We start from the raw sequence: 23,078 nt of genomic DNA, 5'->3' as shown, positions 1-23,078 counted from the left end.
CCAGCTCCAGGGCAAAGGTTTAGATCTAGTCCTTTATTGATTTAGGCAGAAAACCTAAATGCTAAATATTGTATTTCTTTTTTTTTTCAGTCATCTGTTGAACCTCAAGTAATTATTTTACCATTTCTATACAACTTTAATGTACAGCATCACTTTCTGTAGTCGTGGTTATAGCCCAATACACTTCTTAATAGAGTGGAGCTGACAAAAATTGTTGGAAGTATAAGTGTTACTATTATTTTTATAGTGGTCTGGAAAAGAAAGTAATGTGTCCATGAAACAAAAGCCCTTTTTTTCATGCTGGGTTTTCTTTTTCTTTCCATCCCAATCCAATGTCCTCCCTCCAATCACATTCCTTGGGTCCAGGGTCCAGTTATTTGGTTAACTAAGGAATTTTCCTGTTCAGTATTTTTTTCCCACTCTCCTCCCCAGGGACTGGTAATGTGGCAGACTTGTGCCCACTCTAGATGATTCCACATTTTTTTTCATTCAGCTTGAAATCAGACCACATAACTGCAATCGTTAGGGCACAGCTATGGTACCCAGTTACCTGAGCCTTTGAAGCCGAGGATTCTGCCTGCCCTGAGTAAATTCACCATGAGATATGATATGTTCATTGTCGTGAAGGGTGCCAACTTATGAACTAATTGTATAAGACCTGGTATTGTCAGTATTTTCATAGTCAAAATTGGTGCTAACATGGAAAAGCTGTTAGGAAAGACACAGCAGCAAGTAGGCCTTCCCACGAGTACCAGTATGCTCCACGTGGATTTACATTTGCTCCCCCTGGTCAAAGATGGGGCTCTGCTGTATCATAGTCATCTGGTTCTCTTGGTTGGCTCCTCTTCTGATTTTTGAAAAGAGAATGAGGGCCTTTAGGCAATTGTGGCAATGTCAGTATTACTGGATCTTTGGTCAGAACCTATAGGCAGGGATGGGGTGAGAGAATCCACCAGAGTGTAGGTAGTGGAGAATGATGCTCTGTCCAATCCCTGCCTCTTCTTATATGAGTTTTGGACACATTTTTTAACTTCCCTGAGCTCCAGTCTTCCTCACTGGGAAAAACGGATGCATCAACAATACCTAACTCTATGGAGCTGACAGGATTAAATGAGACAATCTGTATTAAGTGCTTAGCTCGGTGACTGGCCCACAGTGCACTCTCAATATCCATTACTATTATTATTATTATTATAGAAAAATCCACTTTATAAAACTGCAGATTTATGTTCAATGACTCAAATTTGTCATGGCAACTAGGAACCTGCTTAATTGGCACTTAAGCTTTTTTAGATGAAAATCTTAGCTGCGGTCAAAGAGCATGTCACAGTGCAACTTCTTGTCCTATTACATGAATACAATTTCTGTACTCCACTGTGCTGCACAGCCCTCATTGTCTGCCCACTCTGCCTGCCTGGGATGTATATGTGAACTATGCCAAGCCTCCCTCACCTCTGAATGCTTCCTCACACTGCTCCCCTGCGTTTCTCTCCCACAACATATTTGAGACTCTTATCACAGTACTCATGAACATTTTCTTCTCTTTCTTCCCTTTCAATAAGAATTCTTAATTGTGCAAACTCAGCATCAAGAGTAACTAAGATGCCTAAACAGCACGCACGCACGCATGCGCAGGCACACACATACACACACACACACATTCATTTGCAGTCATAGCCTCTGTGGAGTCCTTTCTGAAGCATTAAAAGACTGTAAAAATGTAAGATGATTTATCAATGTGAGACCAGCCAAAAATTTCTTGAAGGCTCAAATAGAACTCTCATTCATTTTTAGACATTTTTTTTTTCTTGGAAACAATAGGAAACATTATGTAGGTTTTGTCTTCCTAGGATGGATGGGCAGCTGGTGATTGAAGAGCCATTCATCGACAGTCCTGACACTGCCTCTCCCCATTGGGTCTCTGTGAGAGTCACATGCTCTAGATGTCTTTGAAAAGAATCTTCTGAGGCCTCAGCGTCTCATCTCAGTCTCCTGAATCCTACCAAGAACTGTGTTCAACTCTCAGTCGTCACCATGAGCAACAAATTCTTGGGCACCTGGAAACTTGTCTCCAGTGAGCACTTTGATGATTACATGAAGGCTCTAGGTAAGAAATGCTCCTTGTTCTGGCTGCAAAGATCCTTTCTAGGAAAACTGCCTAATATTTCCTTCTGACTTCGTTTCTAGGAGACTGGGGATGTTTACACAGTCTGAAGTACAGTCCAGGGATTAATCTTATGTCATTCGGATAATTTACTTGTGTTTTATCCGTGTCAGTTGTACTAGAACTGAATTTAAACTACTGAAATGCCTGGAACTCACACTGATCCAAAGGCAGTTTCATACCAATAAGGTTTTCATTGGAAACCTGGAAGAAAGACATTTTAGAAGCTTAGTCAACCTATTCACTGACTTTTATGATAACTTTTTTTTTATAGCAACTAAGGTACATGTAAAATAAGGAGTTGAATGATAGAAAACCTCCATTTAAGCTGGGTACATGGCTATAATCTCAGCTACTTGGGAGGATGAGGCAGGAGGATCACAAATTTGAGGCTAGCCTGGTCAATTCAGAGAGACTCAATCTGAAAAAAATTTGTAAAGGCCTGGGTATATTTAGCTCAGTGGTAGAACAGTTGTCTACTGTGCACAAGGCTCTGGGTTCAATTTCAATCCCCAGTACTAAAACTAAAACAGACAAAAATCTCAGTTTAAAATTTTGGTATTGAGGCAAACTAAAAAAATTTTTCTATTTCTGTCCATTATTACAGAATCATGTAGGATGTTCATGTCCTAGTGCAGGTGCTGAGAGGAAAAAGAAACCAGGTTTGTGGTAGTGAATTCAAACTCTGTTACCCAATCATCAGACTTTCCTGATGTTGGAGCAGAAGATGGAAATCAAAAATCAGCCTTGGTTACAACTGTACTTCATACCATTTCTAGAGAATGTTCCAGAAACACAATAGATAAGAAAAGTCTTTGGAAATTTCCAGAATTGTGTAAATATAGTAGAGAATGACGGTGATAACATCAGGTTGCCATGTTTGTCAAAGTGCCTGTAGCTTTATTTAACTTTTGGAAGTTCATGTATACACTTCTAATTTTAGATAAATGAACAAAAGCCTGTCATTGTTGCCTAGTAAACTATGAGAACTTACAGGTATGGGTCCATATTGTGAGACTGGTTAGATTTATGGACTTAACTTCATAGCTGAAGGAAAAGGAAAATTCAAGAAGGTCTCCACGAGGAACTTTCTAATTTCATTGTTTTCAAATTACAGAGTGCACAGGATCCCTTGCGGGGCGGCTTGGTAAATGTAGACTCACAAGCTCTGAAGATTATAGTTTGAAAAACATGGTCTTCAATCACACAAAATAATGAAAGTTTAATCAGAATTAGAAGAAAGAATACCGTTCACATTTATTAGCTACAACTTTTCACTTCTTATTTAGTATAGATAGAGATAAACAAGTTGTTTTCAATGTGGAAAAATAAAGAATTTTGGCTTCCAACTGGAGTCTTATAAAACTATATTTCTTTTCATTTATTTCTTGTATGACATTTCTTCTTTTCCATGTATTTGATAGCGATGGCAATAAGGCTTGAGCCCAATTTTGTTTAGTTTTTCAAATATAGAAAAGTTTTGAAAAAATCTTTTCATTCATCTCTGGCTATTTGTGACCATACAGATTTTGAAGGTAGGTGGCTATTTTTTCTGACCAGCTAGACTTAGGAGCCACAAAATTTCAGAAATGAGGATATCAAGGATATGATGGGAATTCTTCTCTATAGCCATAGTATATTATTAATGGGGAAAATATCACAGAACTGCTGTGTATAGCATAGTCTCATTAAAATTGTACATATACTATTTTTTTTGGAGCTACTAAACATCTTCAATGTTTCATACAAATCCCTAATTACTGACTTACAGTGGAGAGTAGGATTAGGGCAAAAGTAGACAACGTGCACTCTTTTCCCTGAACATGTTTACTTTTTAAAATCTACAGGTATTAATTAAACTTACTTTTTAAAATATTTATTTGTAATAATAAACCCTAAAATATATGTGTAGCAGACTCTTATTTTTATTGGGTGGGGAAACATGGGAGGAGGCCCTTAGTAGTAAGTGGGCCTACCTGCCTACCTATACATATAACAGACAACGAGCACTGGACAGGTCACCCTAGCCTCCCCAAGTGCGCTCTTTGTCAACACGATGTTATAACACTACCTTGGTTTTCAGGTGTGGGGTTAGCCACCAGGAAACTGGGAAATCTGGCCAAACCCAGTGTGATCATCAGCAAGAAAGGGGACTATATTACTATACGAACTGAAAGTGCTTTTAAAAACACAGAGATCACCTTCAAGCTGGGCCAGGAATTTGAAGAAACCACAGCTGACAATAGGAAAACCAAGGTAATCTTTAACATTTTTCTTTACTGTTGGTTCAAGCAACTGCTTGAGAGAGAGAAGGTTATGCTGCTAGTATTTAACAGAGTTGAAATGATCATGCTTCTCGAGACATCTGCCATGAAATGGTTCAGGACTGAATGAATAGCTTCTTGGATCAGCTTAAGTCCAGCAAGTCAGTGACATGCAGTTGTGTTTGCAGAGCATTGTAACCCTGGAGAAAGGCTCACTGAATCAAGTACAGAAATGGGACGGCAAAGAGACCACCATAAAGAGAAAGGTGGTGGACGGAAAACTGGTAATGGTAAGAGTATTTCTAATTCTAAATACCAAAATAATGCTATGTAAATAAGAGGGTTATATTATTTTCAAAATGTTCTTTGTTCTTTGGAATACAAAGGACAAAATGGCAAAGAATAAAGTCAAGATTAATGCTTGACTGATATTTAAATCATAAAAGACTCATCTGCAAGAACTGGATCAAGATTTTAGAAATAACAAAGTTGATTTGTTAGTTTTAGAAATAATGTCTACAAAGTGAGAGTAAAATTCAAGAAAGTATGAATAAATCTTTTACTGGTTTGAAGTCTAAAATACATGTCTAAACTTTAATAGCAAAATGCATCCTGAAAGGCTCAATTGTAGAATATTTGTAGACATCTAAGCATTCTGCTTCCAAGAATCTATAGTAACATACACCGAACCATGTTATCAGGCAGGCTGAGCTCCAGGGAGACCTCTTCTTAGTAGATGAGATTGATGACAAAGGTTACCTGAGATGACCTCTTTAAGGTTAAGGCTCCATGCTTAATAATTAACAAATACATCAAATGTAAACTGATTCCTGTCATGTTAGGAATGTTACTTTTAAGAGGCACTTAGCCCTTGCTGCACAACAGATTAACATAGGGGTATATTCCAAAATGGGGGCCCAATATGGATCAATTGAATGCAGATCTCCTGGGGTGGGATCAGTATGTTTAAATATTCTCCAGATAGGGTAGGTCATTTTGAAAACCACTCTTTTAGTATATTTAAATGCATACAAATAATGCAAAAACCTTGCCACTTTAAAAAAATTCCTTTATAGTAAAATATCAACTTTAAAACTATTTCTCTAGTTTCAATGGTCATCATCCTAAATTACTGGATATTGGCATACTGGGATATTTTATTTCTTTCTAAATTTCATCTTATATGTTTATTTTTAATTTATAATTTTATCATAAATTTGTTGTTCTCTGTCTTGAGTTTTAGATACTTAATCTTTTTTTCTTTTCTTAAGGAATGTATGATGAAGGGCGTGGTGTGCACCAGAATTTACGAGAAGGTCTGAGAAAAACATTTACCCACTGAGTGGTATTTAGTTACTTAATATTGGAAATAAATTGCTTCCATTGGCAAGACCCAACTACTCTCCAGTTTGCTTTTTGGTTTGAATTTTTTTGTTTTCGTTTTTGTTTTGTTTGGGTTTTTGTCTTCACGTGCCAGATTGACAAAGCCCTTAACTGAGTCTTAATCTAAAAACCACTGCTATTTAAATATTTTCAATTTGTGTACATGTCCTTATTATATTAACTCATCTATGTCTAGCCAGACTTAAATAATTGATAGTGTCATTAATTTCTAAGAAATTCTAATCTATGGTATTCTGATTATTTAAAATAATAATTAAAAGAAGTAATGGGATAATAAAAGGATGTAAAAGTTTACTTACGGGGGTAGCAAACTCAAACGCCTTCTGGGACCAGAGAGTTATAAGCCCATAAGGAAGCCACAAAGAAGCAATTCAGAAAGAGCAGTTTTAAATGAAGGAGTTCTAGTTTCAACTAAAAGGAGCAGCCTTAACTCAACTTCAACCAGTTTTTTAAAATTAAGGGCTAGTTTATAAGCAGTGAAAGGCACAGATACTGAGGACAGAGTTGAATGCATTGTGACAGATGCAAGCACTCATATAACTAATCCCCTTCCCAGGCAATGCCCTACCCTGTCCCATCCCTACCAAAAGCAAGTACAGTAGTGATTTGGTTCTATCACCATAAGTTAGTTTTGCTTGTTCCTATATATGGAACCATGGTGTTTTCTGTTTGCCCTTTTAAACTTAGCATTCTTTGAAATTCATCCCTATTGTTGCATGTAATAGTGGTTTGATCCTTTTCTTCCAAATACTATTCCATTGTATGACTATGTCATTTTATCTGTTTATCCTTCAGTTAATACAATTGGGCTGTTACCAATTTTTGGCTAGTGTGAATAAAGCTGCTACATTCTTGTACAAGACTTTTTGTGGACATATGTGTTCTGTCCTTTGGATAAATAAATAGTCATAGAGTTATTGAGTCTGGTAATTTTTGACAGGCAAGAATGGGGACCACTGTGCCCAAGTATAAATGAAATTGTATTATATGACTGAATAAATGACAAAATGCATTGATGTTGGTGGGAAACAGGATGCTCACTGAGGAAGAAGGCACATATAAATATTAATGAGGGAAGAGAAGAAAGAACCATGAAGGAATATAATGGATCTATGTAAACTCATGGTTTCTAAACCATGAGTATGTTATATGGTATTAGTTAGCTTTTCATTGCTATGACAAAACACCTGAGAAAAACAATTTAAAGAAGGAAATATTTATTTTGACTCACAGTTTCAGATCAAGTCAGCTGACTATTGTTTCTGGATCTATAGTGAGGCAGAAAATCATGGTGAAAGGGCATGGCAGAGAAAATTTCTCACCTCGTGGTAGGTAGGAAGTAGAAAGAAAGCAAGAAAGGGACCAGAGACAAGATACACTCTTCCAGGGGATACCCCCAGTGACCCATATCCTCCAACTATCCCCCCGCCCATTCCTACAGTTTCTACCATCTATCAATAATGCCATCAAATTATGAAGCCATCAATGGATTAATCCACTCATGAGAGCGGAGTCCATGATCCAATCACTTTCAAAAGTCCCACCTCTAAACATTGCTGCATTGGAGACAAAGCCTTCAACATATGAGCCTTTGAGGGGCATTCCAGATCCAAACTGTAACAATGGGTATAAATAGAAATAATTCCACATACATATCTGCATGAATATGTGTGTGCAATGTACATATCTATTTATGTGTTTTACACAAACATGTACACATGCAGTTTTATCTGCCAAAAGACATTAGAAGTAAAACCTCAATAGAAATAAGCATGCCTAGGACTCAGATTCTCAACTAAAGGAACCAATGTTCTTTGGAGAAATGGTTGAATCCAAAGCAAAGGCAGGGTAGGTACAAGATGAGCCTAAAATATCTTTTTACACTAGAAAAATTTTTAAGTGCTCAGAGAAATAGAGGTATTATACCCAAATATGAAGGAACTCTCATTGGCCAAATTTAGGACAATTTGAATGCAAAAATATAAGAAATCATAAATTGTAAACCATTAAGAAAAAAAGTAGAACTCATACATCCATAATGATAATAAAAGAGAGAGAGAGATATAAATGAAAAGATAGAACTCATACATCATAATGATGAGAGAGAGAGAGAGAGAGAGAGAGAGAGAGAGAGAAATGAAAAGGAGGTATTTTCTTTACAATAAAATGGCATGTGCTTCCTGGTAAATGTGAAAGAAGTTCTGGAACCAGAGAACCATCATTTTCCAAGCATCACAAAAAATATTGGCTCAGGCAAGAATTATCATGGATGCTAAAGCTAGGGTGAAATTCTGATGAGGAGCAGAGTATTAGCTTGACCTTACAACATCTCCTTGCAAACTGCGGATTTCTTTCTTTCAAGGGGGGAAAAAATAGTTCCTAAGCAGTGAAAACACGGAACCCCTTGACTGGGTTATCAAAGCTAACTTTGACAATAAAGGGCAGATGAACAAGATGTACCTGCAAATATGATGTGTGGAGAAGGAGATAAGGTCATTTTGTAGTGTTTTGGCCTGGAATCCATACCTGAATCTAAATATGAGTAAACATCAAATTCCAAAAGAGGAATGTTCTATCAAAAAAAGGGGGGAGGAATGCATGCAGGAGGGAGTTGACGGAATTCTTTTAAAAAAATGCTGGGACAAAGAAAGGATGTGGAAATATTCCAGATTAAATTATACTAAAAACATGTGACAACTATATCAAAAAAAAAAAATCCTAGACTGGATCTTGTGTTAAAGGTAAAATAAATGCCCCAAAGGATAATATTAGATCTATTAGACAGTACATGGGAGATTGGAATAAAAGTACACTGACATGTAAAAGGGTACCTTCTTGAGAAACACACACTGATATAGTTTGAGGTCATGGGCCATGTGCATGCAGTTTACTCTCAAAAACTTCAAAAAAAATCTATGTGTGTATGTTTGTGTGTGTGTACATGTACATATACATAGAAAAAAATGATAAAGCAAATGGGTAAAATTGAAGAGCTGAGGAATTTTCTTTGAATTAATCTGATTCTTGCCACTTTTCTGTATATTTGAAAGTAGTTCCCTTTAAGGTTCTTAAAAGTTGGGGATGACGTTCATCCTTGCATAGTGTGTGTGATGCCCTGGGTTTGATCCCGCAGCACGGCATTTGGCAAGCATTTCCCTGCCTCTCAGTTTTCTGTTGACTAGTGTCTGGATGTTATTTTTTTTTGATTTCTGATTTGTTTTACAAAAATCACGAGTACTTTTTTACTTTCATAATAGGAAAAGTGAAGCACTGATAATGAGGAAAATAAAATAATCATTTAAGCAGGTAGTCCAAGTTGCTAGATTTGAAAAGGATTTTTAAACAACCAGAAAAGAGACTGGGGGAACCTTAGGTCTTAGTCCATTTCTGCTGCTATAACAAAACACTATAACCTGGATGACTTATGCACAACAGAAATTTATTTTTCACTGTTCTGGCAACTGGGAAGTCCAAGATCAAGAAACTGGCAGATTTGCTGTCTGATAAGTGTCTTCCTCATTCATAGATGATGTCTTCTGTCTCAAAATACTACAATGTTTAGGGTCTTGCTAAGTTGCTGAGGCTGGCCTTGAACTTGTAATCCCCTGCCTCAGCTGAGTAACTGGCATTACAAGCATATGCCATCACACCCAGCTGGGGGAAATGCTTAAGAGGATATTTAGAAGAGCTAAAGGAGGAAACTACTTGATTGGTTGAAGTGGAGGTTAGTTGATGTTTTCTGACTGGTTAACTTTAGGTTTTATTTTATTTTCAACTGAGTTGTGTTTTAGTTTATTTAGGTAGGAATCCAGAACTCTAGAGCTATCTCAGCCTAATTACAATTACATTTTAAGTGATATTTAAAACAGGTGCATTATAGTTTTAGAGTGAAATTCACTGAAATATTCGTACGTGAACATGACATAGTTTGGATAATTTCATTCTTCTGTTCCTCCCCTTTCCCATTCCTTCTCTTCCCCCTCATTATCTTTCCTTCACTTCACTGTTCTTCATCCTATTTTTATGAAATTTCTCCTTTTGATTTCTTATTTCTCTCTAGCTTCTATATATAAGAGATAATATTTGACCCTTGACTTTCTGCATCTGAGTTATTTTACTCAGCATGATGTTCTCCAGTTTCATTCATTTACTAGTAAATGACCTAATTTCAGTCTTCTCTATGGCTGAGTAAAACTTCATTGTGTATATATACAGCATTTCCTTCATCCAGTTGTCTATTGAGAGATTCCATAATTTGACTATTATAAATTGTGCTGCTACAAACATTGGTAGGCATGCATCACTATAGTATGCTGATTTTAATTCTTTTGGATAAATACCCAGGAATGAGAGAGCTGGATTATATGGTAGTTCCACTCCTAGTCTTCTGAGGAATCTCATACTACTTTCCATAGTGGTTGTGCTAATTTGCCAACCCAACAGTAATGTATGAGTGTACCTTTTTCACCACATCTCACCAGCATTTTTTATTACTTATAATTTTGATGATTACCATTTTAACTAGAGTAAGATGAAATTTCAACATATCTTTGATTTTCGTTTCCCTGAATGTTAATAATGAATATTCTGAGAAAGAAATTAGGAAAACGTTAGGCACGGTGTGCATGCCTGTAACACCAACAGCTTGGGAGGCTGAGGCAGGAGGATTGCAAGTCCAAAGCCAGCCTCAGCAAAAGCAATGTGCTAAGCAACTCAGTGAGACCCTGTCTATAAATAAAATACAAAATAGGGCTGGGGATGTGGCTCGGTGGTCTAGTGCTCCTGAATTCAATACCCAGTACCTCCACCCCCTGCAAAAAAAATTAGGAAAACAATTCCATTCACAATATCCTCAAAAAATAAGTACATAAAATACTTAGGAATAAATCTAACCAAGGAGGTAAAAGACCTGTACAGTGAAATTATAGAAAAATGAAGAAATACATTGAAAAAGACCTTTAGAAGATGGAAGATCTACCATGTTCTTGAATAGGCAGAATTAATATAGTCAATATGACCACAAAAAAAAGCAATATACAGATTCAATGTAATCCTCACCAAAATACTAATGACATCCTTCATGGAACTAGAAAAAAATCCTAAAATTCATAAGGAAGGATAAAAGATCAAGAATAGCCAAAGCAACTATGAGCAATAAGAATGATGCTGAAGGCATCACAATATCTGATCTCAAACTATAGCACAGAGCTATAGCAATAAAAGCAGCATGGTATTGGCATAAAAACAGACATGAAGACCAATGAAATAGAAGACCAGAGACAAATACATATAGATGTCATCAGATCATTGATAAAGATGCCAAAAACACACATTGGAGAAAAAATAACATTTTTAACAAAAATGGGAAAACTGGATATACATATGTAAAAAAAAGTGAAACTATATCCCTATTTCTCATCACACACAAAAATAAACTCAAAGTGGATCAAAGACCTAGGAATAAGACCAGATGCATTGCATCTGTTGACCTATGGTCAACACTCCAACATATTGGCATGGGCACCAACTACCTTAATAAGACTCCCTAAATTCAAGAAATAAAACCAAGAATTAATTAGTTGGGTGACTTCAAATTAAAAAGCTTTTGTATAGCAAAGGAAACAAGAGTACGAAGAGGCAGCTACTTTTCTGACAGAAGATTAATAACCAGAATATATATAGAACTCAAAAAAACAATAACCCAATCAAAATAAACAAGCAAATGAACTAAACAGACATTTTTCAAAATAAAAAATGCAAAGTACCAACAATTATATGGAAAAAAAATCAGTGTTCTTAACAATCATGGAAATGAAAATCAAAACCAATTACTTTTCAACACTTTTCTTTTTTAAACTCTCCAGGTGATTCCAATGTGTGGCCAGTTTGAGATCCACTGTACCAGTCTTCCAACTTTAAAAATCAAGAACATGGTAGGCTGCTATTATGTTGCTACCAATTGAAATAAAGTGAAAGGTGATCAAAATCAAGAGTACCAAGAGTTCTCAATGTGAAATCATGTAACAGTGGTAATAAAATTACCATCTTAAAAACAATTCAGATGTAATCAAGTCCTTTGTTAGGGAAGCAACTATTTACCTCTTATCTTTGTTATTTCCACAGGAGGCAACACAATTATTATTACTCATGATAATGCACGTGGAAAAGTGAAGGTTTAAAAATAGCAAAATGTGGGTCCAGGGAGAAAACAAAGCCATAAAGTAAACTTCGCAAAATATAAATGATTTTTCAGTAGAATTTAGAAAGATCAAATTACTCAAAAAAATGTAGTATAGAACTAATTTTTGAAATATTTTCCACATTTTGCTGTTAAAAAATTTAGTAATGGAATGCCAAGCTTTCAGGTCCCAGTTATCTATCTGGCTGTGAATTTTGGCAGTATCTATTGAAATATAAAATCCTCCCCTTAACTAAATGTTGTGCAATCATTTTAATGGGCATGGTGGTACAGAGTGACTATTCCAGTTGCATCAAAGACTTGATGCTTTTCAGTGGAAAGAAGATCCATATGTTCTGGCTATCCAAGAAGATAGGGACAACGTTTCTAAATTTCTATGAGAGTTGAAGATTTTGACCTGAAGTTCTATACAGCTATTTAGTTGAGCTATTGGTTGGCCTAGATGTAACCAAACCAAGTAGGTAATTTGAGCAAAGATATTTGCTAATCACCAAGATTCCACAGACTTCCCTTATATTTCTAAGTTTCTCACAGTTAGGTGGGGCCACTGATAAGTTCCATTGAGTGAAAAGGAAGCTCCTTTTCAGAGGATGAAACTATACATTGTCCAATGTACCCAATAGCATGGATTTTAGCAGCCATGTGGAGTGAAGTTCCTTACCAACTGGGTTAGACGTGTATAATCAAACAAAAATTTATCCTTGTTCTTACTGGTATTGTTAGGTTGCTGATACTTCTAGGTTCATTTTTTTTTTTTTTTTTTTTTGCAACAACCCTGTTCTACCCTAATACAGTGCTTCAAATCTCCACAGGGAGGGACTGTATATAAAAGGCCTAAATTATCCTGAGATTTCCTAGAAATATCTATTTAAATTTTTTTTTTTTTTGCAAAGAGACATTTAACTTTCTATCCCTCTTACCTCATTCCTACGTGTGATATCACATTTATAAAAGATAACATTGTTTTCAAAACAAATGGATGTATCAAGTTTTTCAAAATTCTGACCTTTTTGTCTTTCAATAAAATTTTATTCTATCTGTATCTAGAATAAAATTTTCTCTAAAATATATATATTTAAAAAATTGATGCTTTTGCAATGGGGGGTTTTGGAAACTAGATGTGTGACAGGGCTGTTTCACAGACAATAAAAAGACCAAGGAATATCAAATAATATAATTTTTTTGTTGGAATTTAAAACGGACATGAATTTTTTACAACCTGTCATTTGGCATTATAGTACTATTATTCTTGATCTCCTATAATTAATCTTTTTCAAATTATCAATGCATGATCAATGCATGTAAATTTCATTAAGTAAATTTAATAATGCCCTATAAATAAATGATAGAGTTTATTTTTAGTATTTCCAAAATAAATCATTGGTAGACTTTTATCTCCTAATATAATTTAATATCTGAAAATTATTTACTGCCCAAATTTGGATTTTTATTAAATTAAATTTAGACTTTTATTAAAATTAAATTAGATTTCTATGAAGACCTATCTCATGTATGTACCATTTTATTAATTTCAAGTCCATCTCCCTTGGCAACATTGCACCCTGTTGAGGATAGGACCATACTGTTCTAAACTTCTTTGTGCCAGGAAGTCTTTCAAGAGAGTGTAAGTCATAGCCAGTATGAATCAACTATCTGAATCACATCAGGGCATCTATCACACATTCCATGCATTAAAGCGGTGATGGAAGTAGCCAGAATACCACACAGGTAGCAGAAATGTGGATTACAGACCTGTTTTACCACTTTTTTACCTGTGTGTCATGAAGTCATAAACTTTAGCTTGCAATTTCCTAATTCATCCAACAGGACTCTATAGTTACCTCCACATAGTTAGGACATGTAGGGAGGGGTGGATGTGTACATATGAAAGTGCTTCATGAAGTACAAAGCATTTTTCATACATAAAATATCATAACTGTGTCTATATTTCTAAGTACTTGTAAATATGATTCTTGTATTCAGGATATATGAGATTTTTGTTTGTTTTGGAGGATTTTTTTGTATATGAGCGCTCCAAATAATGAGTGTATAGAGAGACGTTTTTATTTATCAGGGTCCTGAATGATTAGTTGTAAAAATATAGATTGAATGAATTCAATTACATTAGACAGTCTGATTCATTCCGCTAGTAAAGCAAAACTAAGAATAAGATGCTGTTAAAGAGGAAATTGCTCAGTTTCTGAAGTGACAGCCTTAGCTCTTGTTGCATTTCCTGCTAGCTCATTCTTCACTGCAATCTCTATTTTTAAAAGGAGAAGCTAGGGGCTGGGCTTGTGGCTCAGTGGTAGAGCTCTTGCCTAGCACTTGTGAGGCCCTGGGTTTGATCCTCAGCACCACATAAAAAAAATAAATAAACAAATAAAATAAAAATATTTTTAAGAAAAGGAGGGGCTGATCTGGATGGTCTCTAAGACCTTAGTTAGTTCTAAATGTTATATTGTCTATTTAATATTGAAATAATCTTATACGTTTGTGAACTTTTCTATTTAATAGCTGCCTGTTTTCTTCCAGAAGTTCCATGTGGAGAGCGATATATATTTTATGGGTTTTTCTTTTTTTTCCCATCCACACCTGACCCAGTTTCCCACCAACAGATCCCCTACCATCTTTTAAGAGGCAAAAATTCAATGCGGAGTTCTCTGACTTGCCTCAAAGGAGGTGTATTTAATAACTTCACTGTGCCACCATCACTGTGAAGCAATTTATTTAAATCTCTAATTCTTGATCAAGAGTTCAATTGAAATTTTTATTTATGTGGGGTTTTTAAAATTTCATTAATGGAGATTGAACCCAGGGGTGCTTTACCTCTGAGTTACATGCCTGATCCTCTTTTTTATTTTTATTTTTAAATTTTGAGACAAGGTCTAAGTTACTAAGGGCCTTGCTGAGTCTGGCCTTGAACTTTCAATCCTCCTCCCAAGTTGCTGAGAGTACAGGTGTATGTCACCATGTCAGGCCTTAATTTTTAAAATTTTAAAATGTATGAAATATGATATGTCAAGAGCTTTGTAATGTTTTGAACAACCAATAAAAAAATATTTCAGTCCAGTGTTTGATTTATAGACAAGGCTATGTAAATGTTTGCTGGGTAAATGATGCAGAAATGAGTACCGCTTCACCCATTCTGACCACAGTATCCTGCACACAGAGTCCTCATCCACACCAAATTAGCAGACAGATGAGTTTTCCAGAAGTTAGTCAAGGTAAATTCTTCTCCTTGGAATTTCACCAACAGTGGAGAACAACAAAATACCATTTTAATGGACAATCACATCTAATGTTCCCTTCTTCCCTTTTGAAATGGTTAGGTCTGGAGTGTTAACTATAAACAGGAAACCTGTGTCCTTCTCCGTTTCTCTGGAAAATTGCATACAGAATCCAGAGATTCTACCGGAAATGATTCCACAGGAAATCAGAGGAATTCTCCTATTTAAAAATCATGAAAGACAAGTGAGGGAGTCTGTGAATGAGTAATATGATTAAGACTTATTTCTGCTTGAACAAGGAGGACAAACTAGATCAGTTTGAGACCGTTTCCAGTGGCCCACTGTGTGTATCACGCACTGGCCGCATCTTGGCTTTAGCTTTTTGAAATATTGGTATGAGTGCTAAACATTGGGGTGGGGTAAATGCAAGGAATAGTCAGAAAAGTACAGAAGGAAGCCCTTGCAGTTCTCCTGTGATTTTTATGAACTGTCTTTATAGCTCATTGAGTCCAGAATTCCCATGAGATCCATCAGGCTTCCTGCTGATTTACAGCCATTTTGCTGATTCAGCAGGTAGACAGGTGAGGTCACTTTTAATCAGACCTTCCACAGTCAGCAAAGGTCTACATTTAAGCCTATTTGTCTACTTTCAGTCCAAACTGTCTGGTCATCCTGGGTGAAAATGGAGGGAAGGTACTTGAAATAACTCCCAGGTGAAATAAACGAACATAAATCTCTCCTAATGAGAGGTTCTCACTGGAGAAAGTAGAAGGCAATGTCATCACACCATAAATAAGAGCTCTCACGGTTGGCAGCATTTACTCCAGAAAGCAAAAGTATGATTCAAAGCTGCCAGGACAGAAAATAACACTCCCTGCCATTCTACTTTCTTAATCTCAGAGAATACAGCAAAAAAAAAAAAAACAAAAAACAAACACCATGTGATTTCTACACAGTGATTGTTCTCAAGATTCTTCACAACAACTCCTTAAACAAGTACCCTTCTTGGTAAATCACAACCTAGATTCCATGGGCAGAGACAGATTGAACAAATAGTAGAGAAAGAAAGATGAATGGGGACAAGCCCTGCCTTCAAGGAAGGCACTCATGAAGGGTGGAATACAGGAACCTGTTGAGGGAGGTTGGATGAGAAAAAAGAATCTCATGCATCGATCGATGTTGTTTTGAGGCTGGGTTTAAGGAGAATAAGTGATATGTAGCACAGATGTGGAATAGTCCTTTGCAATATCATCCATTGCCCTTTATTAAGAATCTTACCTGGATGGCACAGCAAGACTCCTTAGAGTTTCTCTTAGTGACATTCCTACAGCCTCAGCATCCATAGCACCACTTAAAATATTTATCTTAGGGCTGCTGCAATGGCTTAGCCATGCCTAACATGAAGTGCACATTCCCTGCCCTGCCTACCGGTTTGTCTCAGAGGATGCCCCAGGGACATACTGCTCACAATGGTCTCTTACATGCTATACTGGCAGTCTCTGCAGTCTCATGGCCAATCATGACCCAATAGATGCAGCAAGGCCAGGCTTATGTGAGCCTATGGGAAAATCTTCCTGTGTTCAAAGGAGCCATCTGGCAATTTCACTTTTTTGATGAAGTGGAAATTCTTATGACACTCAGTACTGATCTTAGATATTTTTACGAACTTATGTTGGTCTGGGAAACTACTTAAGTACAAAGGTCAAATTCTACTTTTGTCTCTTTTAAATAGTCCGAATGACTGATGAATGACATTAACTGAGAGAGTCTAAAGAAGAAACTCAAAACAAATGTCAAGACATATTCTAAAATTTTTTAAAGAATTCAATTAAAAACTACCCCTGCATCTTACCTTAAATTTACTCCTTTGGTAATAACACACTACCTTGAGAGGATCAGTTGGGGAAACAAGATAAATCCATTTTGTAGAACAAAAATAGAACAGCTGTTACTTTTCAGCCTTTTAAAAATTGTTTTCTTTTCTATCTTATTGCTAAGCATTCAACAGAGCCAAGGAAAGCTTTCTTTCTGTTAGTGCCTTAGGGTTTAAGGCAATCGCTGTGCTAATGACAACAAAATCCACAGCACTGGAAAGCAGCATCTCAGAGCCTGTCTAGCTCACATGATTTGGACGTCTATTGGCCACAAATCAAAGCACTTCCTCCAGTAATTCTAGATCAGACATGTGGGGAAAAATGATTTTAAAACAAATCAAAAAAATTTTAATAGTTTTTTTTTTTTGGGAAAAGTTGTGAAAAATTAGATCATTTCTTCCAAGTTACAGAAAGATCGATTTCAGTAGACAATTACTCTTTTCTATCTCATTTAATCTATGAGGGGAAAAAATCAAATAACTATTGAGCTTTTACTCAAAGGCACTATTCTTAGTACTTGTTTGTGTAATTCTATTTCATTTTCAAAATAACCTATAAAGTGGGTCCTTTTAAAAATTCCTATCTAGGGCTGGGGGTATAGTTGGGTGGCAGAGTGCTTGCCTAACATGTGTGATGCCATGAGTTGGCACCCCAGCACTGTAAAAAAAGAAAAGAGAGAGAGAAAGAATATTTCCTATTTTACAGATAGGGCAAATGAGGCTCAGACTGGTTAAGTTATTTGAGATCACACAACCAGCCGGCAGTGGATCTTTATCTGAATCAGGTAAACTCCCTCAAAACTATTGTCATAACCACTTACATATGCAGCAGATCACCAGGTTTCTCTCATTTGCCTATCAAATACGATTGTTAAAATAAATTAGATTTTTAGTTCCTTAAACTGATTTATTAAAAAACTTACTTTTAGATATGGATTGTTTGACCTGTTATTTTAGGAACTTAAAGAAAATGTGAAAAGATGTACCAGTGAGGAAAATCAAGGGAAAAACCAAAACTTTAACAAATGTGACTGTGTTGGTCTTATGGAATATTATGCAACAGTTGAAAATAATGGCATAAGTCTGTATTCACATGATGTGGAAGGATAGTCTCAACATGTTCCTAAGTGAAGAAAAGCTACGAAGTAACATGCACAGTTCAATCCCATTTTTAGAAATAATATTCCTATTAATTGTAAATATGAATACATGGTAATTATAATATGATTAAATATTTTTACCTAGTTTTTTTTTTGGGGGGGGGGTACCAGAGATTGAACTCAGTAGCATTTGACCACTAAGCCACATCCCCAGCCCTATTTTGTATTTTATTTAGACACAGAGTCTCACTGAGTTGCTTAGTGCCTTGCTTTTGCTGAGGCTGGATTTAAACTTGTGATCCTCCTACCTCAGTATCCTGAGCTGTTGGAATTGCAGGCATGGGCAATTCCATACCCAGCTTCGTTTTAGCTATTTATTGACAGATGGTAAGTCACACATTTTATATGAATTAATTCATCTAAATCTCCAAACACCCTTAATGATGGGTACTATTCTTTGTTCGCTTTCTATGGGAAGGGAAAAGATGCTTACACTTTGAAGGATAGACTAACTTGCTCAAGAATATAAAGAAAGAATTATTTTCAGAGTGTTCATGAATAATATCAACTCTGATTATCTCTAGGTGATGGGATTTTGTAGGGATTTCAAGATTTCCTGAATTTCATATATTTTTCCCACATGAGCAGAATTATTTATATATCAGGAAGATAGTTATATTTTAGAAAAAAAAATTTTATCTCACTTGTTTATTCTACAGATATCACAGAAAATTATTAATGCCAGGTGATCCCAGTAAAAAGAGAATTTTTAAAAAATCATCCATTTCCTCTTGACAGTGGCACTTCATACATAGGTGAAGGAGGGCGTGCGCTGAGTTCATCCAGTACCTTCCATATTGCAGCAGAATAAAAAGACCTTTTTCTATTTGTAATCAGGTTGAAAGAGGATTTTCTGCCACATTCAGAGTGATAAAACCATTGGCACCTGATGTCAGATAAAGCATGGAAAGGCAACAGCCATCCCCCAGCTTGTAAACAATTGCCAGGGGGACCTTCCACAGTGTTTTGGTGGCACAGACCACCGCTTTAACAGAGATGGCTAAATAGACTTAGTGAAAACTCATCATTAGACTTTTGAGTAATGATAAGACTGCTGGCCTAAGAATTGCCTGCAATGTTAAAAACCCTTGCACATGGATGGGATAGTTCCAGGGTAACAAAGGTTGACAGGGAACCTAAAACAGATTTCAGTGCTGACACAAACTGCCAGTTTGGACAGAGACTGCGCATTGATTGCATGTGCATCAGCCACGTTTAGCGAGGAGTTCCTTTTAAAGGAAACAGGAAATTAACAATAGAGCCAAACTAGTGAACTATTTCTGTTTTCTTATATTCTCCCTAATAGAATCAACAAAAGGATAGAGTTCTTATTTTATAGATGGGATTCACTCAACAAAGTGAGTTCTTTTCTGATTTGAACCTAAAATATTGACTCAAAGGTCCCCATCAGTTGTTGTAGTTGAATATTTCACTGTATGTTCCCCTACAGATCTTTGAGATCAAGATTCTGGTAATCCAAGTGGGGTCCCTTGGTAAGCAGAGAATCTTAGAGAATGGTGCCTCAACCAAGTACGTGCCTGGGTAGCTTTGTTACAAATCAGAACAGCGTATTTTTCACAGGGCAGTTATTTCAGTAGCTAACAAAGAACCAAGACATTCTTGAATCTTTAAAAAAAAAATGTGTAACAGCTGCACATTAGAATTTGGTCAACAAGAGTCATATATCGTAAGCCTATACTTTTATGGAATTACTAAACTATTTTAAGAATTTCACCATCTGCTTTTTGTTTGCAGTAGTTTATTATAAAGTTATTTTCTTCTTGACTTCTCCACCTCTTTTGAGAGCCAACTTTTAGAAATAGCTATAAATCAGGGAAATCGACCTCAGTAACATGGAAAATTATTCTGAACAATGCATAATATCATGGCAAGCTACCAAATCACTGTGCAAATGCCAAAAGGAAGTCATTTGGTTCTAAATGTGAATGACAAGGATGTTAGTTCACAATGTCCAATCAAGGCAAGTTCTACCAGGACTCCCAAGAGAATACCCTTTAAATACAGCTAAGGTCACAGTAACTAATGATTTTATCATCCTTGGATCACTTCCCAGTTGGCAGAATACACCATGATTCTTTTACAAACTGAATTTCCCTCGTCTTCTACCAGGTAGGTCAAAGACCATAGGCAGGACTGATATGTTCCTAGTGAGGCCACAGTTTTTCTTTGTGTTTCTTGCACTAGATTTATTTTCTAAGAAAGATGCTCAGTGAAGAACAGCAAACCACGTCCAGGTACAGTTTTAACAGAAAGACTTCTTTTTTTTTCCATTTTATTTATTTTTTACTGATGTAATATAAATTATACATAATAATGGGATATATTGTTAGATACTTGTATATGCACATACTATAGCAATATAATTTGGTCTATATTGTTCCCCAGTATGTCCCTTTTCCCTTCCTCCCTCCCTCCCCTAGTCCCTTTTCTCTATTTTACTGGTCTTCCTTCCATGCTCATTGGATCCCCACCCTCCATCTTTCTAAAATTTTCTTTCTTTTTCCTCTCCACATGTGAGAGAAAACATACGACCCTTAATTTTCTGAGTTTGGCTTACTTTTCTTAACATAATTCTCTCAAGTAGCAGGAAGATTTCTTAACAACTACTATTACCCCATAAGTCACTTTGCCAGTATGTACCAGGATGAAGGAGCAGCAGACAGGAAGTCTCTGTCCTTATCACACTCTTCATCTGTGTTAACTTTTGCTTTCACCCCAATCTCCTTCATTCATTGCAACCCCTTGTGCAGTCTGTGGACCAGCAGTATAGACATCACCTGGAAGCTTCTAGAAACCAGAATCTCAGATCCCATTCAAATCGATTTCTGCATTTGGGAAAAACAAAACAAAACACAAAAGCTGCAGGTGGTTTGTTTGTACATCAAAGTACACTGGATATCTTCCTGAAGATATATTTTGTCCTGCTAACAATTAGAGAAATTTGGGACATTGATCCTTTTTTGGTAGTTTTATTTCTGCATCTTCAAATCATCCAAGAAATTCATAATTCAATATCAATTCTTTTTCTCCAAGACAAAAATAAGACAAACAATTAACAACCAATATTTGTTTATCCTTTTACAATTTACAAAATGCTTTCATAATCACACTTGATGCTCACAGCATGCCTGAGAATTAGGTATGGGTCATAATTCTTGTTTTATAGATTTGAAAATTATGGTTGATGGAAGTTAAGTGACCTGTTCCAATCACACACAACTAGTTTTCTGACTCCAAGTGTAGTTTAGAAGTAGCTCCTTTGGCTACTTTACGATGATGCATCCACAGCCTATCTAAAGAGAGAATGGGGGGAGAAAATAATAAATCAAGGACATCAAGAAGACTGGGAAAAGGTGGAAAGTTACTGTAATGAAAATGAAATATAATCTGCAGTCACCTTTTCTAAATTCTATTTTCTGATGACAGGGACATACAATCAACTCTATTAGATTTTCTTAAAGATATTCAGCCTCTTCCTGATTAGGAGCCAAGTATAATCATGAGCAAAGGAAGAGAGGAAAACAATTTGTACTCGTCCACGTGCTCTCCCTGTCAGCAACCCTCTCAAGCATATCACAGGAAGAGCTGAGATGAGCCGTCAAGCTGGAGCCTACCACAGGAACTCTGGGAAATTTCCAGTACTTTTCCCACCCAATCCACATGCTTCCCAAAAACCAATCAGAGCCAATACCACCACCATGTTCCCTGGCTCTATTTCCTTTTACCAAAAGTCACTGTTGCTTTATGTAGATTTCTGCACTTGTCCAAATTTCCTCAAAGCCTCTTCATATTCCTTCTACATCTGGAAACTTTCAACTTGACATTTGGGGATTTCCTCATTAGGAATCAAAAGACACATTTTTCTGAGAAGAGTTTCTTTAGCAAAGTCATTGTCACTAATTTCCATGTTGTGAAAGCATGTGTTCCACCATGTATGGAGTTGTACATGGCACTTATGAAAACATCAAATGCTTACACCTGTGGGCCAATGTTTCTGACCCCAGGGGTTCTATTCCAAAGAATATGCGAGTCTTTGGCAGACCATCATTAAAGGACAAAAATTAGAACATCTTTGAAAAAATCAGATTTCTTCACCAAATCTCTCTAAGCTTTCCTTTCTAGAACTTCAGGATAAAAGGTGACTTGGTAATTTGGGAAGTTACTGAGTAAGTTTGGGAATTTGAACCTTCTTGATATAATCTCCAAAATGCTTTCCTCGTATATTTAAAGATAGCACCAAAAAAGGGGGGAGTAAAGATTCCATGCTGTATCATAAGCATCTGTTCTGTAAGTAAGAGGGGTGGAGGAGATTGAAAGCACACAAGAGTGACGTCACAGCAATGGGAGGAACATGATGGGGTTTCCAGATGTGAACCTGCGCCCCTCCCAAGGGACTGGAGTTGGAAGAGAGAAAGACCTGTCCTTGAGATGGAGGAAACGGTCCTGCTTTAAATCCAGAAGAACCAGGAATGGATCCTTCTTCCAGTTATAAAGTAAACGCATGCCCAGCTAAATGCAAGAAAGATGGTGTGGGTACAAAACTAAAGTGAGATCGGTTTTAGGAGCACTCAATTAAAAACTGGCTACATCATAAGTTAAAATTAATCGTGTTCTAGTATTTTTGCACTTTACATTTCAGTAATTTGTGCTATACATTTCTGAAATAACTTATTCCTGTTTTCTGGAATGTGGAATTGGGGGAATTCATTTAGTACCATAGTGATGAGGGTAATATCCCAGGGATGGAGGATCGGAATCGCAGGGAG

The 23,078-nt window shown here is 36.4% G+C and overlaps 1 protein-coding gene across 1 annotated transcript; it reads left to right on the top strand.

Moving 5' to 3' along the window:
* Positions 1 to 1,945: 1,945 nt before the first annotated feature.
* LOC107142292 (myelin P2 protein) lies at positions 1,946 to 6,694 on the top strand. Its single transcript, XM_015485719.2, has 4 exons — positions 1,946 to 2,107; positions 4,248 to 4,420; positions 4,617 to 4,718; positions 5,700 to 6,694. Exons 1-4 carry the CDS (start codon positions 2,035 to 2,037, stop codon positions 5,748 to 5,750), a joined length of 399 nt encoding a protein of 132 aa, XP_015341205.1. The 5' UTR covers positions 1,946 to 2,034; the 3' UTR covers positions 5,751 to 6,694.
* The last annotated feature ends 16,384 nt before the right edge of the window (positions 6,695 to 23,078 follow it).

Source organism: Marmota marmota, unplaced genomic scaffold (genome assembly GCF_001458135.2).
Source record: "Marmota marmota marmota unplaced genomic scaffold, marMar, whole genome shotgun sequence".
Lineage (NCBI taxonomy): Eukaryota > Metazoa > Chordata > Mammalia > Rodentia > Sciuridae > Marmota > Marmota marmota.
Note: the sequence above shows the minus strand (reverse complement) of the source record. Positions and strands in the feature narration are given on the sequence as shown.